This window comes from Pinus tabuliformis, chromosome 7 (assembly GCF_031772625.1).
Source record: "Pinus tabuliformis cultivar Carrire ecotype Pingquan chromosome 7, CPIR1, whole genome shotgun sequence".
Classification (NCBI taxonomy): domain Eukaryota; kingdom Viridiplantae; phylum Streptophyta; class Pinopsida; order Pinales; family Pinaceae; genus Pinus; species Pinus tabuliformis.
This window is the reverse complement of record NC_142293.1, coordinates 1,024,367,558-1,024,380,353: the sequence shown is the minus strand read 5'-3', so window position 1 is coordinate 1,024,380,353 and position 12,796 is coordinate 1,024,367,558. Positions and strand designations below refer to the sequence as shown.

General features: G+C 37.5%; 1 protein-coding gene across 1 annotated transcript; it reads right to left on the bottom strand.

The window, feature by feature from the left end:
- Positions 1 to 10,926: 10,926 nt before the first annotated feature.
- Positions 10,927 to 12,362, bottom strand: LOC149251107 (uncharacterized). Its single transcript, XM_089453818.1, has 2 exons — positions 11,143 to 12,362; positions 10,927 to 11,019 (listed from the first exon to the last, which is right to left on the bottom strand). Exon 1 carries the CDS (start codon positions 12,360 to 12,362, stop codon positions 11,388 to 11,390), a length of 975 nt encoding a protein of 324 aa, XP_089309944.1. The 3' UTR covers positions 10,927 to 11,019; positions 11,143 to 11,387.
- Between the last annotated feature and the right edge of the window lie 434 nt (positions 12,363 to 12,796).

The following is a 12,796-nucleotide window of genomic DNA, read 5'->3' as shown; positions in this document are numbered from 1 at the left end:
AAAAAAACCCTTCATATTTTCCAAAAATTACTGACCTTTTAATCTAGCTCACTTGGTCCAAAGCTACTTTATGAGAGTAGAGGTCTTGAGTTCAAGTCTTTCTTTTTTTTGCGCTAATTAGATTAAGTTTGGAAAGGGGGCGGATTTTTTTTAAATATAACATTATCATTCATTTCCGCACATTCCCGCACTTCGTCGGCATCTTTAACAACTTTTCTTCAAAAAGTTATAACTTCTTCATCCGAAAGTCGTTTTCAAAGCCGTTTTTTTTTTAATCAGCATAAGTTTTTGAGATCTTTCCATTGCAACACTTAGTTTCAGCATCTATAACTTCAGTTTCTATTAAAATAGAAATTCCATGCCAAGTTATTCTTGACAGCACCAACTACTTCCAATGGTAGTCCTACATTGTGGATTTACTTAGAAATAAAGGTCTTTACATAATAGCCTCAGACCAAGAAACCAAACCGAAGATGAAATAAGACAACCAAATGGGAAAATAGACAATATCAAGCACGTGGGTTGATAGGCATGTCTATTTCTCCAGACCTTAGATTCCATATCGCAGAACTTGACACTCCTAATGAAACAATAAAACAGATCACTAAAGTTTTTGGAATTAAAAATGAACTTAGCGCCCATCAACTTGAAAATGAATTGCTTACATTGGACCCCAATAATTTTTCTTCCATTGAAGATTTTTTTGTCCAAGTTCAAGACCCTTAAGACTTCTCTTGGAAGGTGTTAAAGTTAAGAAAGAAGATTGTAACCTTATATATTCCATTCTTACTAAAGTTGGGACCAGCCTACTTTGTGTTTGTTTCCACCTTCCATTCTACAAGAGAAGCCTTCATTTCTCAAGGACAAGATTACAAGTCCCCTTCCTTTGATGCCTTTTGTGATTCTTTAATAAGAGAACAAGAAAAACTCTTACATCTTGGTCTTCTTAATCTTGGAAACTCTTCTAAGAAAGCTTTAGCCACTCAACAACAACCAAATTCAAAGAATCCTAAGAAGCCATATCCTAAAAAGAATGGTCCTAAACCAAACAAGGGTCCTAAACAATTTTAGTCTCAAAATGAAAAATCGTTTCAACAAAATGATAAGGCAAATAAAAACAAAGGGAAGAAGACTGATAGACATTGCCACTTTTATAATCGAGATGGCCACTTAGAATCCAAACGCTTTAAGAAGATGGAAGCCTTGGAAGCCGCAATGAAGAAGCATAACATTCATTTGGAGCACTCTTCAACTTCAACTTCATCTTCAAGAATAGCACTTTCTGCATGTGGTTGTCAAACATCTCGGTCTGGCTATGCACTAAATGTATCTTCTTCTTTGTCAAGCATCTCGGTCTGGTTATGCACTAAATGTATCTTCTTCTTCTCATTCTCATGAGTGGCTCATTGATTCTGGAGCTTCTTATCACATGGCCAAAAACAAAGCCATGTTTTCTTCTTTAAATGATTGTAACGCTAAAAATATACATGTTGGTGATGATAGATCTCTTAGTGTTGTAGGGACTGGAACTGTTCATATAGACAATGGTCAATTTAATGATGTATTATGTGTTCCAACCTTATCCTGCAACCTTCTATCTGTATATTAGATAACTCATTCAGGTGAAGGTAAAATCGTTGAATTTTCACCACACAATGTTGTAATTAAGGACCTAAGAGATCCTAGACAAATTTTAGCTACTGGCATTGCTGATGATTCTACAAGGTTGTATAAGTTTAACAATTTTGGGTCATCAAATCTTCCCTCGGTATTTGTTGCTCATAACGATGAAGTGAGCAAACTTTGGCATGAGCGATTTGGTCACTTAAACTATCGCTCCCTTCAGAATCTATGTAAAGAAAATATGGTGACAGGTCTTCCAATGGTATCTTGTAGAGATGGTGTTTGTTCGAGATGTGTATTCCGAAAACACCATCGGGATAGTTTTGAAAAACGTGCCTCTTAGCACGCCTCAGCCCCTTTACAGCTTGTGCATAGTGATTTATGTGGTCCACTTCCAGTTGTTTCATTCTCTGGCTACAAGTATTTCTTAATTTTCATTGATGATTTCTACAGACGCACTTGGGTATACTTCTTAAAACTAAAGAGTGAAGTATTTAACATGTTCTTGGTCCTTAAGACCTTTGTTGGAAAACAATCTGGACATCAAATTCTTAAGCTAATATCTGATAATGGTGGAGAATATGTTAACAACAAATTCATCAACTTTTTCACTGCGAATGGAATTCAATGCAACATATTGTTTCCATATACTCCACAACAAAACGGTGTAGTTGAAAGGAAGAATCGCACCTTAAAGGAAATGACTAATTGCATGCTTCAATCTAAAGCACTTGGTCTTAATTTTTTGTCAGAAGCAATTAACTGTGCAAATTACATAATAAATCGCACTCCTACTAAGGTTTTAAAAAATATCACTCCAGAAGAAGCACGGAGCTCAGTTAAACCAGATGTAAGTCACTTTCGTGTTTTTGGAAGTGAAGCATGGGCCCATATTCCAGATGAGAAACATAAAGCTTTAGAACCTAAGAGTGAAAAATGTATTTTTGTTGGATATTCTGAAGATGTCAAAGGATACAGACTTATTCCACTGAAGTCCAAAAATGTTATCATTAGAAGAGATGTAAAGTTCGCTGAAAATATATCGGCCTACGAGCCTAGTTCGGCAGATGTGCCACCCCTCTCTATCCCTTCTACTTCTAAAAATATTTCTTCTTCAGATGATGACAGTGAGGATGACAATCCTCCCCCACCTTCTTAGGATCCTCGTTCAGCTCGTCAGCTTCCAAAATGGGTCTATGCTACTTGGGACGCAGCAAGTGCTCTTGCCAGTGATTCTACAGATCAGCGTCACACACGTTCTCAATTCGATAGAGCCTCTTCTTTACTGGCTCAAGCTTCAGCGAATTATGATCCTGACACCTTTGCAGAAGCTTCAAGCCATCCAAATTGGGACGTAGCTATGAATAAAGAATATCGTTCATTATTAGAAAATGATACATGGGATCTTGTTCCCCTTCCAAAGGGACGAAAACTTGTTAGATGCAAATGGGTTTACAGAACCAAGTATGGCCCAGATGGAAAAGTTGATAAACATAAAGCTCGTCTTGTTGCTAAGGGTTTTTCACAAGTTGAAGGCATTGACTATACTGAAACCTTCTCCCCTGTTGCCAAAATGAACTCTATCCGCATTGTTCTTTCCCTTGCTGCCTCTTTCAAATGGGAAGTCCATCAGATGGATGTTAAATTTGCCTTCTTGCATGGAGACTTGCATGAAGAAATCTATATGGAACAACCTACTGGCTTTAAACAAACAGGTTCCAACCTTGTGTGCTAGCTTAAGAAATCCCTTTATGGTCTCAAGTGAGCCCCTCGAGCTTGGTATGCCAAAATGGATAGCTTTCTTTTAGAAATTGGCTTTTTTAGGTGCCATTCTGACAATACTGTCTACACCAAGAAAGTGGGCAAGTCTCTTATCATTTTTGTTCTTTATGTTGATGATCTTATCCTTACTGGTAATGATCCCAACCTTATAAACCATGTGAAGTCCAGCCTTGAAAAAAAGTTTGAAATGACAGACTTAGGACACTTGCATTATTTTCTTGGTCTTTAAGTCTTGCAATCCAAGGAAGGTATTTCCCTTTCCCAATCCAGGTATGTCTGTGATCTTCTACACCATTTTCACACGGAAGACTGTAAGCTAGCCCCTTCTCGCTTTCAATCTGAAGCCAAACTTTTAGTCACTTGTACTTCCCCTGAAGTTGATGCTACCTTGTATCGTCAACTTGTAGGAAAACTTTTGTATCTAACCCATACTCGTCATGACCTTTCCTTTGTTGTTGGCCTTATTGTTCAGTTTATGCAAAACCCACATGAAAGTCATTGGAAAGCAGCGAAAAGAATACTTCATTATGTTCGAGGTACAGTTCAGTTTGGGATTCATTACAGTGCAGAAGCATCTCCTCTATTGGTTGGTTTCACTGATTCCGATTGGGCTGGTGACCCTGATGATCGGAAGTCTACTGCAGGTTATGTGTTCACTCTTGGTTCAGGACCTATTACATGGGCTTGCAAGAAACAAAGTGCCATTTCTCTTTCTTCAGCAGAAGAAGAATATCGTGGTGCCTTAGAAGCTAGTAAAGAGGCCCTGTGGCTTCGTCAGATCCTGTCAGAGTTTGGCTTTCAATAGCAGCATCCGACTACACTTTGGTGTGATAATCAAAGTGCCATTCAACTATGCAAAGATCTAGTCCAACATCAGCGCAACAAACACATTGCACTGCACATGCACTTCATCAGAAATCTCATTCATGACCATGTTCTTGAAGTGCAATATTGTTCAACAGATGATCAAGTTGCAGAGATCTTTACAAAGGCTCTCACAGAGGCAAAGTTTACTAAACTTCGATTTATGGTTGGAGTTCAGGAAGTTGTCACCAGGGTGGATAGGCTCTAGTGCCTCCTTCCTTCTCCTATTGTGTTATATTTGTACATCCTTCAATCCTATCCCAAGTTGTTCTAAAGGAGGGATGTTAGGATATTCCAACACATAGAAAATAGTTAAGTATAACTTAGTCTAGTGTAGAGTTAAGTAAAGTGTGTTTCTTTACTATGTACTTTTGTAACTTACAATCTGACGATCACGATATGTTTTAGACATGAAGTGATCCAACGGTTCATTCTCTCCTCAGTATTATCGACACTTGATCTGTGGCTTAACACTCGATTTGTCCATGATCTCTATTTAAAGAGCATGGAGGGTCATTTGTAGGTTAACCATTCATGAGAGAAGCTTATGTAAATTTTCATTCTTTTATTAATAAATTCCCTGAAGTGCCCACGTTGGCTCAGGTCGTGCATTGTTTCCCTCTTTGAGGGTTTTAACCACGTCAACAATATTGATGTATTGATCTGTGATCTGTTTGTGAGCAGTGTCCTTTGGTGTTCTCTCTGAGGAACTTACCCTGTAAATTCCTACACCTCCACCCAATGTTTTAAAACTTAACTCACTTGGAATCAATTGAGGAAAAACTCAAACTTGAAGTCAAACTCGGAATGACTCAAACTGATCTAATTCCAATGGTTCAATTTACTAAAAAAATGTAATGGCCAAAATTTCAAAAGCATAAAGAACATTTCATTACTAATTGCATAATCCACATGAGAGGTAAGTGTGAGGAGTCGTACCTAGGAGTTGAAGAACACAACTTACTTACAACTTGTGAACATCAAGTTGTCATGAACCAGTGTCTGGTCCTGTTCACTGCAACCAGCATGTGGAGGACGACTCTCCACCCAACCATATGCTTAGTGTCACCATATCTTTATGTAACTAGCCATCCTCAAACCCTTAATCAACTACCTATGTCAGTGACTAATCCTTGTTTTCTACTAATTCTCCCTATCCATTAAATAGAACTCTTTGATCCAAAAAAATGGATGAAAGACTTCACACATAATCCACTTGTTATCATGCAATTCTATTGTTATCTTGAGCTTTCTTTAATTTAACCTTTTTCATAAATTTATCTTATTTTATTGTTTTCTTTTCATTCATAAGAGCAAAATGGTCTCTCCACCTTGCCTTCTTGCTGATTTGTCCTCCTAGACTTCTCTTTTCTCTATTTCTCAATAGATGGTGATCAAGGAGCACAATGAATTTTTCAATGCAAGTTGGCAAGATGGATAACACAACGAGATGCATGACAAGCAGAGAATGCTAGGATGGGAGACAAACAAGTTGAACTACTACGAAAGTTAAGTAGCAACTAAACTATGAAATTTGATGTATGTAAATCTAACTACAATGTAAGAAAAGCATTAGCTAGACTATAAAAGATAAGATGTAAGTCTAATCACTACGAAAGCAACTTCTAAAATGAAAAGATAAAGGGAGTAGGGTAAGAGAATGATACCTGCACTTACCTAAGTGCAAGAGTTGCAATGTAAGAGTCCATTTTTGGGAGTTCCATAGGAAAGTAGAGAGCCATGTTTTATTTTCATTCATAAAAGTTTCTTTTATTTATATATTATTAGCTTTCACTCTATTTAGTTATTTTATTCATAATTATCATTATTGTTGTTGTTGTTAATAATAAAATGGAGCATTACAAAAAATACAGAAAATATTTAAAATCTACTGAAAAATTTTATTTTTTTTAATTCCAAACCATTTAAGACAAACAGAACACACAGTTTGTGCCCACGCACACACACATAGATGAATCCATCAAAATTCCACTGAGTGCAATACATACAGGTAGTTACTAGACCTATTATGAAAGGTGAAAAGTTAAAGAATTGCTATTGTTAATAAGTAACTGGGAATTTGAATGAATAAGGATCAATCTATCAAAATGATACTGAGTACAATACATACGGGTAGTTATTAGGCCTATAATGAAAGGTGAAAAGTTAAAGAATTGCAATTGTTAATAATTGACAGGGAATTTCAATGAAAAAGCTTCATGTTGACCTTTGAACTTTTGAGCCTTCCAACAATTATGTATACCCATAATGAATATACAAATGTCATGCATACATGTGTTACAAAGAGCAAAACAAACTGGGTTTGAGATTGTAATGCACTTACAACAGAACCTTTCAACATATTTATGTTTTGTATTCACTTTGCGAATATAGGTTTTATTCAAATGGTATTTTCCAGTAAGCATTGCAACAGAAAATGTGATATTGGATTATGAAATAGTCCAAATTAAAATTCCAAATCTCAACTAATACCACATCAAGACACTGTTGATTTAAATTTTGTGAAATAATCTACTCGTAAATTTCAAACTAATACATGGGCTGTACAAGTCAATATAATAGACCAGTGCCCAGATCTCCATTTCAAGTAACTTTAAGGTTTTCAAAAAATATATGTATATATAGACAGTCCACCACAACTACTCAGTCAAGTAAGGCCAGAGTGGTACTGAACCCATCAAGTCATGCCTTGACTCAGCCAATTTGGTACCAAACTTGTCCTTCAAACTGATCTCTACTGGCTTAGTCAATATGCTCAGTGATCAATCAGTCGAGTTAATCACATCTGAGTAAACTTTGGACTGATTTTAAAAAACTGTCCCCACCCTTCAATCATCTGCTCACACAAGGAAAACCCTAAAAACCAATATCATATCAAACAAGCTCTGCCCAAAATTCATGGTCCTCATTTAAATATGAGGTCCTTGTTACTTTTATCACAAAAATTGCACACGGTGCCATCTGAAAGACACCACTGGCTTTTGTCAGCAAAAATTACCATAAAGTACCTTCTAAAACACATGACTAGCTGGATTTGACCTATCGATTTCATTCCTGACTTATCTGATTTATTTAAAGTTCTCTGGATTGTCCATAGTTTATAGAACCCATACATAGGTGATGTCATTTTCTAAATCCTTCTAGTTGATGTTAAAAGAGGTCCTTATCACGTTTATCACAAAATTTGCAAACAATAACTTCTGAAAATCACCTCTAGCTTTTGTCGGCAAAATTTACCATAAAATAGCTTCTAAAACACATGATTAGCTGGATTTGACATTTGGTTATCGTTACTCTGACCTTTGGTTTTCATTCCTGATTTACTGAATTATTTAAAGTTTTCTTGATTGCCCATGGTGTATTGAATCTGTAAATAAGTGATGTCATTTTTTAACTCCTATTTGAGGTTACAAGAATCAGGAAAAGAATTGACTTTATTGTCAATAAAGTTCTTTCCTAGACCTATTGTTACTTGTTTCTAATAAAAACTCCAATGCAGTGAAAAAAATAAGAACAGATTCTCATTAGAAAATAAATATGCAATAACTTGTATGTAGTATGTACCATATCTCTGACTTCAAATATTGGTCATGTAAGAAACAGATCAATAGGGCAAAATCTCTTTTGAATTTAGCAAGGTCAGTTATACTTATCCTATAAGAGCACATTAATGAGCATCCCAAAACGTTATCTATCATTCCCCAAATGTAAGATTGATTCAATTTTAACCTCTGATGGTCGACACCATGTACCAGTTTCAGAATAAGTTTATCAAACTGCAGCACAATAGTAGATGTCATCCCATGCCTAACCCAAATAATAAAAACCCCTCTTACAAATCAACAGCTTCACATTGAGCAATTAATCATATTGCAATAGCTATGGCCAATGACATGTCTCTCAAAGGTTACAAATTGTCTACATGAAGTAAGAAATGAAAGAGAGGCATTGATTTCTGCCCACTACTGCAATACTTGAACGACAGAGCTTTCACATGCTGTAATTGGAACACGACTCCTTCGATACGTATCTGATTTTCTCTCTTGAATATTATCAGAGCCAGACAGATTACTCATTTACAAAATTGTCCCTCCATTTTTGATATTCTGATGATGACAAATATGATGAAACTCAGTCGCTTTCCTCCTCTTCTATAACTGGTTCTGGTTCACACAACATAAAAATTACAGATAATTAGAAGAATCATTGAAAAACAACATCACGAAATAGAAAGCAACGTTTATCAGACTGTTGATACTCATTTACATTTACTTAACAAACTCCTGCTTTATATTGCTTCCTAGCTGTATAGCCATATGATTCTCCTTATTGCATTTCGATTTATATTTAAATACCTTAGGAATTTGACTGATATACTCTAGCCAAACATGTTCAATCCCACAAATTGTCTTCTGTTAAAATTGGAAACTAGGGCCAGAATCCACTTTGGACAGCTCATTTGATGGAGATGATTATTGCATTGAATTCCTCTTTTCGAGAGGACCAAAATCGACCTAAAGATCATCAAATTTGGATAAGCAGAAATGTGATTTTGAATTTATGCCCTCACATGTGCAAATTGTCAAGGTCAGCCACATCACCATGTAGGCTCATGAAGCCCAAGAGACATGTCACTTCACCCTCAATGATTTGTATAAATAAGAGAGACCTCCGACCTCATTTGACTTCATCATCTCACATTCTTCTCCCTTCTCATCTGATTGGTTTGTACAGCTTATTGGGCATCTATTTTCCTCACACGTGTGGCAGAAAAAGGATGAATTGCAGGACAAATTACAGGGCTGAAATTTCAGAGTCTGTTGCAAGTTGGACCAGCATTGACTAGGGGTGTTTTGACCACATTTGACTGAGATTTTTGGGTCAACTTCATTTTTGGCAGGCCACATTTATTAGCACAGGAACCAAGGAATTCTGTTGATTTTGACCGCAGAACAATCGCAGGGTTGACCGCAGAGTTTAACCAAGTTTGACTGTTGTTTTCATGACTGCGTTAGGCTGACTTTGACCAGCAAAGAAGGCCGAGTTTGACTGGGTTTGACCGAGCTACATAGAGGACTGTTTGATGCTGCGTTTACCAGCATTGACTTTTTGGTTAGGGCACCATTTGACTGCTGTTGACTGCAGACTTGACAGGGTTGTTTTGTCTGTGATTTGGCAAGTCAATTTTCACTTTTTCACTCTCTCTCTCTATTGAACATTTGATATAATAATAAGAATTGATCAAAGGGTTTCCCCCATATTGGGGATTTTCCCTAGCATTCGCCAAATCTGGTGTTCCCTTGTCTTGGCTTGTCTTCTGCATTTTACTGTTCATGTTCTATCTACAGTGACTGTCAATGTGATTTAAGGTTAATGTGATTGCTAGTGGAAACTAATTTGGAAATTGTCATTGGGCTGCTAAAATTTTATTGAAGTAATTGTGCTAAGAATAGAACATACCGTGTTAACTAAAATTAACATGATATCAGAGCCCAGGCGAAGACAAATCCCAAGCAAGAGAGAGAAAAACAATCACTAAAATATGTTGGACAAGACTATTGGACAAGCCCCAATGGCTTCTACATCTTACTTCAAGACTAAGGATAAGCTCAATGTCAAATCTGACTATCATGCATGGAGAATGACTTTGGAAGAGCATGATGCAATGGATTATGTAAGGGAAAAGTGGTGGAGCCTATTTCAAATGCACCGGCTACTGCTAAGAAAAAGTATAAAAAAGGTGAGGTCAAAGCTAAGAAAATTATCATTGACTCCATTCAAAAGCATTTGGTTAACTATATTTTTGATTTGGGAACATCTAAGGAGATGTATGATAAGTTGGTTGGGATGTTCAAAGCAATGTTGCACACATCACGATCGGGATTTAATCGGCGCCGGGAAAAAAGCGGAAAAAATCGTTAAAATCGGGAAAAAATCGGAAAAAATCGGGAAAAAATCGTTTGGCACAAAAATATTCATTTTTTTTCAATTTTTTTCAATTTTTTTAATATCTAAACCATCTACAACATAAAATAAATACATTGACACATAAATATGATAAAAAAACTAATATATAAGATGTTCAATATCATTTCTAGCGCTAAAATCACACATAACATTGAATCATGTCCTGAATAGTAAGTCCTGAGTCCCAAGTCCAACTCAGCCTCAAAATATCAACAAAAAATATGATAATGTATCTCATCATGTCATAATGTCATATACAATAAAATGAAAGTCTAATCCTATTGATTTCCTCTGCCCCTCTTGCGAGAATATGGCACAGCTTTCTCTTTCCCTCTAGATGTAGAAGCTGGTGCCTGTGGTGGTGGAAATGGCAGTGGAGTCTGACGTGCTCTAGAAGTTGAAGAACTAGTAGTAGCAGCTACAGGAGGCTGAGGTGGACGGAGACCATGTCCTCTACTGGTGGTAGTGGTAGCCCGGGTAGCCCGGGTAGGCGGTGTCACCTCCTCCTCCTGCTCCTCCAACTCCTCCTCCTCCTGCTCCTGCTCCTGCTCCTCCTCCCCCTCCTCCTCCCCCTCCTCCTGCACTAACCAATCCTCAGTGGGATCCATGAGAGGCCTCTCGGTCTCAACCCTCCATTCAGCAGTGGTGTCAATCCCATCCAATGAGATGGCTTCTGTATCAGGTGTCTTCTCTAGTTGTTTCACCCACAATCGAAGATTGTAGTAGACATAGACCATGTCATTAAGTCTATGGGACTCCAACCTGTACAAAGTTCATGAAATAATAAATTAATAATTAATATTATAAAAAAAATATTGTTTAAAACTTTAATGAATTCAAAAATTTATTTGGAAATTTGCAATATTTAGATGTTTAAGTGTTAACCTATTGCGCTTCTTGTTGTGTATTTTTTCAAATACACTCCAATTGCGCTCACATCCCGAGGAGCTGCATGTTTGGCTGAGGATCCGCACGGCAAGATTTTGCAAAAGGGGTACTCTGCCACCATACATCTTCCACCATGCGTCTACAACAAAATTACAAAGAAAATTTTAAATAAACATAAGAAAAAAATGGAATTTGAAGAAACAATGAAATTTGAAACAAAGTTACAAAGTACATACTACAAACTAAAAAATACCTGGCATTTTAACCGTCCTATCAATGACAGCCATCTCAAAGCCAAATGTGCCAGCTGACAACTTATATTGCTCAATTTGTCTAGAGGCCTCCATACGTTCTTCTGAAGTTCTCACCATCTTCTGGACACAGGTTAATAATCCTTCCACGACCTCAACATCAAAATTAAACCCACATGCATAAGAAAATGCAGGGTTCAGGAAAAGGCCAGCAGCATGAATGGGACGATGGAGTGTGTTGTTCCATCGCTCATCAATGACGTTCCATAGAAGGAGTTGTCTCTGGAACCCATCATCTCCCTTGTCATCATAGTAGGACCGAATGGCTTCTTTGGCCCTATCCATGGCTTCATACAAATAGCCCATTGCGGGCTTCTCACCATCAACCAACCGAAGAACCTTTACCAAAGGTTCTGTAACAGCGCACACCTCCTGCACTCCCGCCCAGAAGTCCTCCTGGTATGAAACTAGTCTGCAGACGGCCTCTCCTTCTGGTTTGCGGCTCATTGTCGAAGCACGCCACTCCTCTGAAAGAAACATTCTCTTCAAATCCCACATAGAATTCAAGAGGGATTGAAGAGATATGAAACTCGTCGCAAACCGTGTAATGGCGGGGCGCACCAACTCTTTGTTGTTGGTGCATTTTCTCATCAAGCTAAGCACAGATGTGTGATTGTAAATAAATTTTGTGATGCTTTTTGATGAGTCAACAACCTCTTTGACAAAGGGAATTTTCCCAATGTCCTCTAACATCAAATCAATACAATGGGCAGCACAAGGTGTCCAAAATAAAGTAGGATGCCTGTCCATAAGCATTCTACCAGCAGCAACATAATTTGCAGCATTGTCCGTTATGACTTGGACAACATTTTCTGCACCCACCTCCAAAATAAACACATCCAGCAAATCACATAAATTTTTTGCATCTTTGATTTGATGAGTTGCATCAACAAATTTGATAAACATAGTCCCCAAGGGACAACTAACCAAGAAGTTTATAAGGGTTCTCCCCTTTTGGTCAGTCCAACCATCTGACATAACAGTGCATCCTGTTTGTGCCCATGATGCCCTAAAATCCTCCAATCTTTGGGTGCAGTCACGCTTTTCATCTTGAAGAAGCCGGCCTCTGAAATCATGAAGAGAAGGGAGTTTGTACCCCGGGCCAACACTGGCAACAGCATCAAGAGTAGGTTGGAAAAATGGATTATTCCTTATAATGCTGAAAGGAATATCACTCCAGAGGAGAAATTTTGTCATCAACTTGTCAGCTTTTTCTTTTTCAGTTCTTTTTAGCATTGAACCAATAGTTGGTTGTGAACCAGGTGTGGTTCGAGGAACAAAATATGATGATGCAGCTATCGGATTGACTGACGCTGCAGTAGAACCTGTGCCACTTGGCC

Bases quoted from the DNA above. Each gene is read 5' to 3' on its own strand.
- LOC149251107 (XM_089453818.1), bottom strand. From the start codon at position 12,362: ATGTTTATCAAATTTGTTGATGCAACTCATCAAATCAAAGATGCAAAA.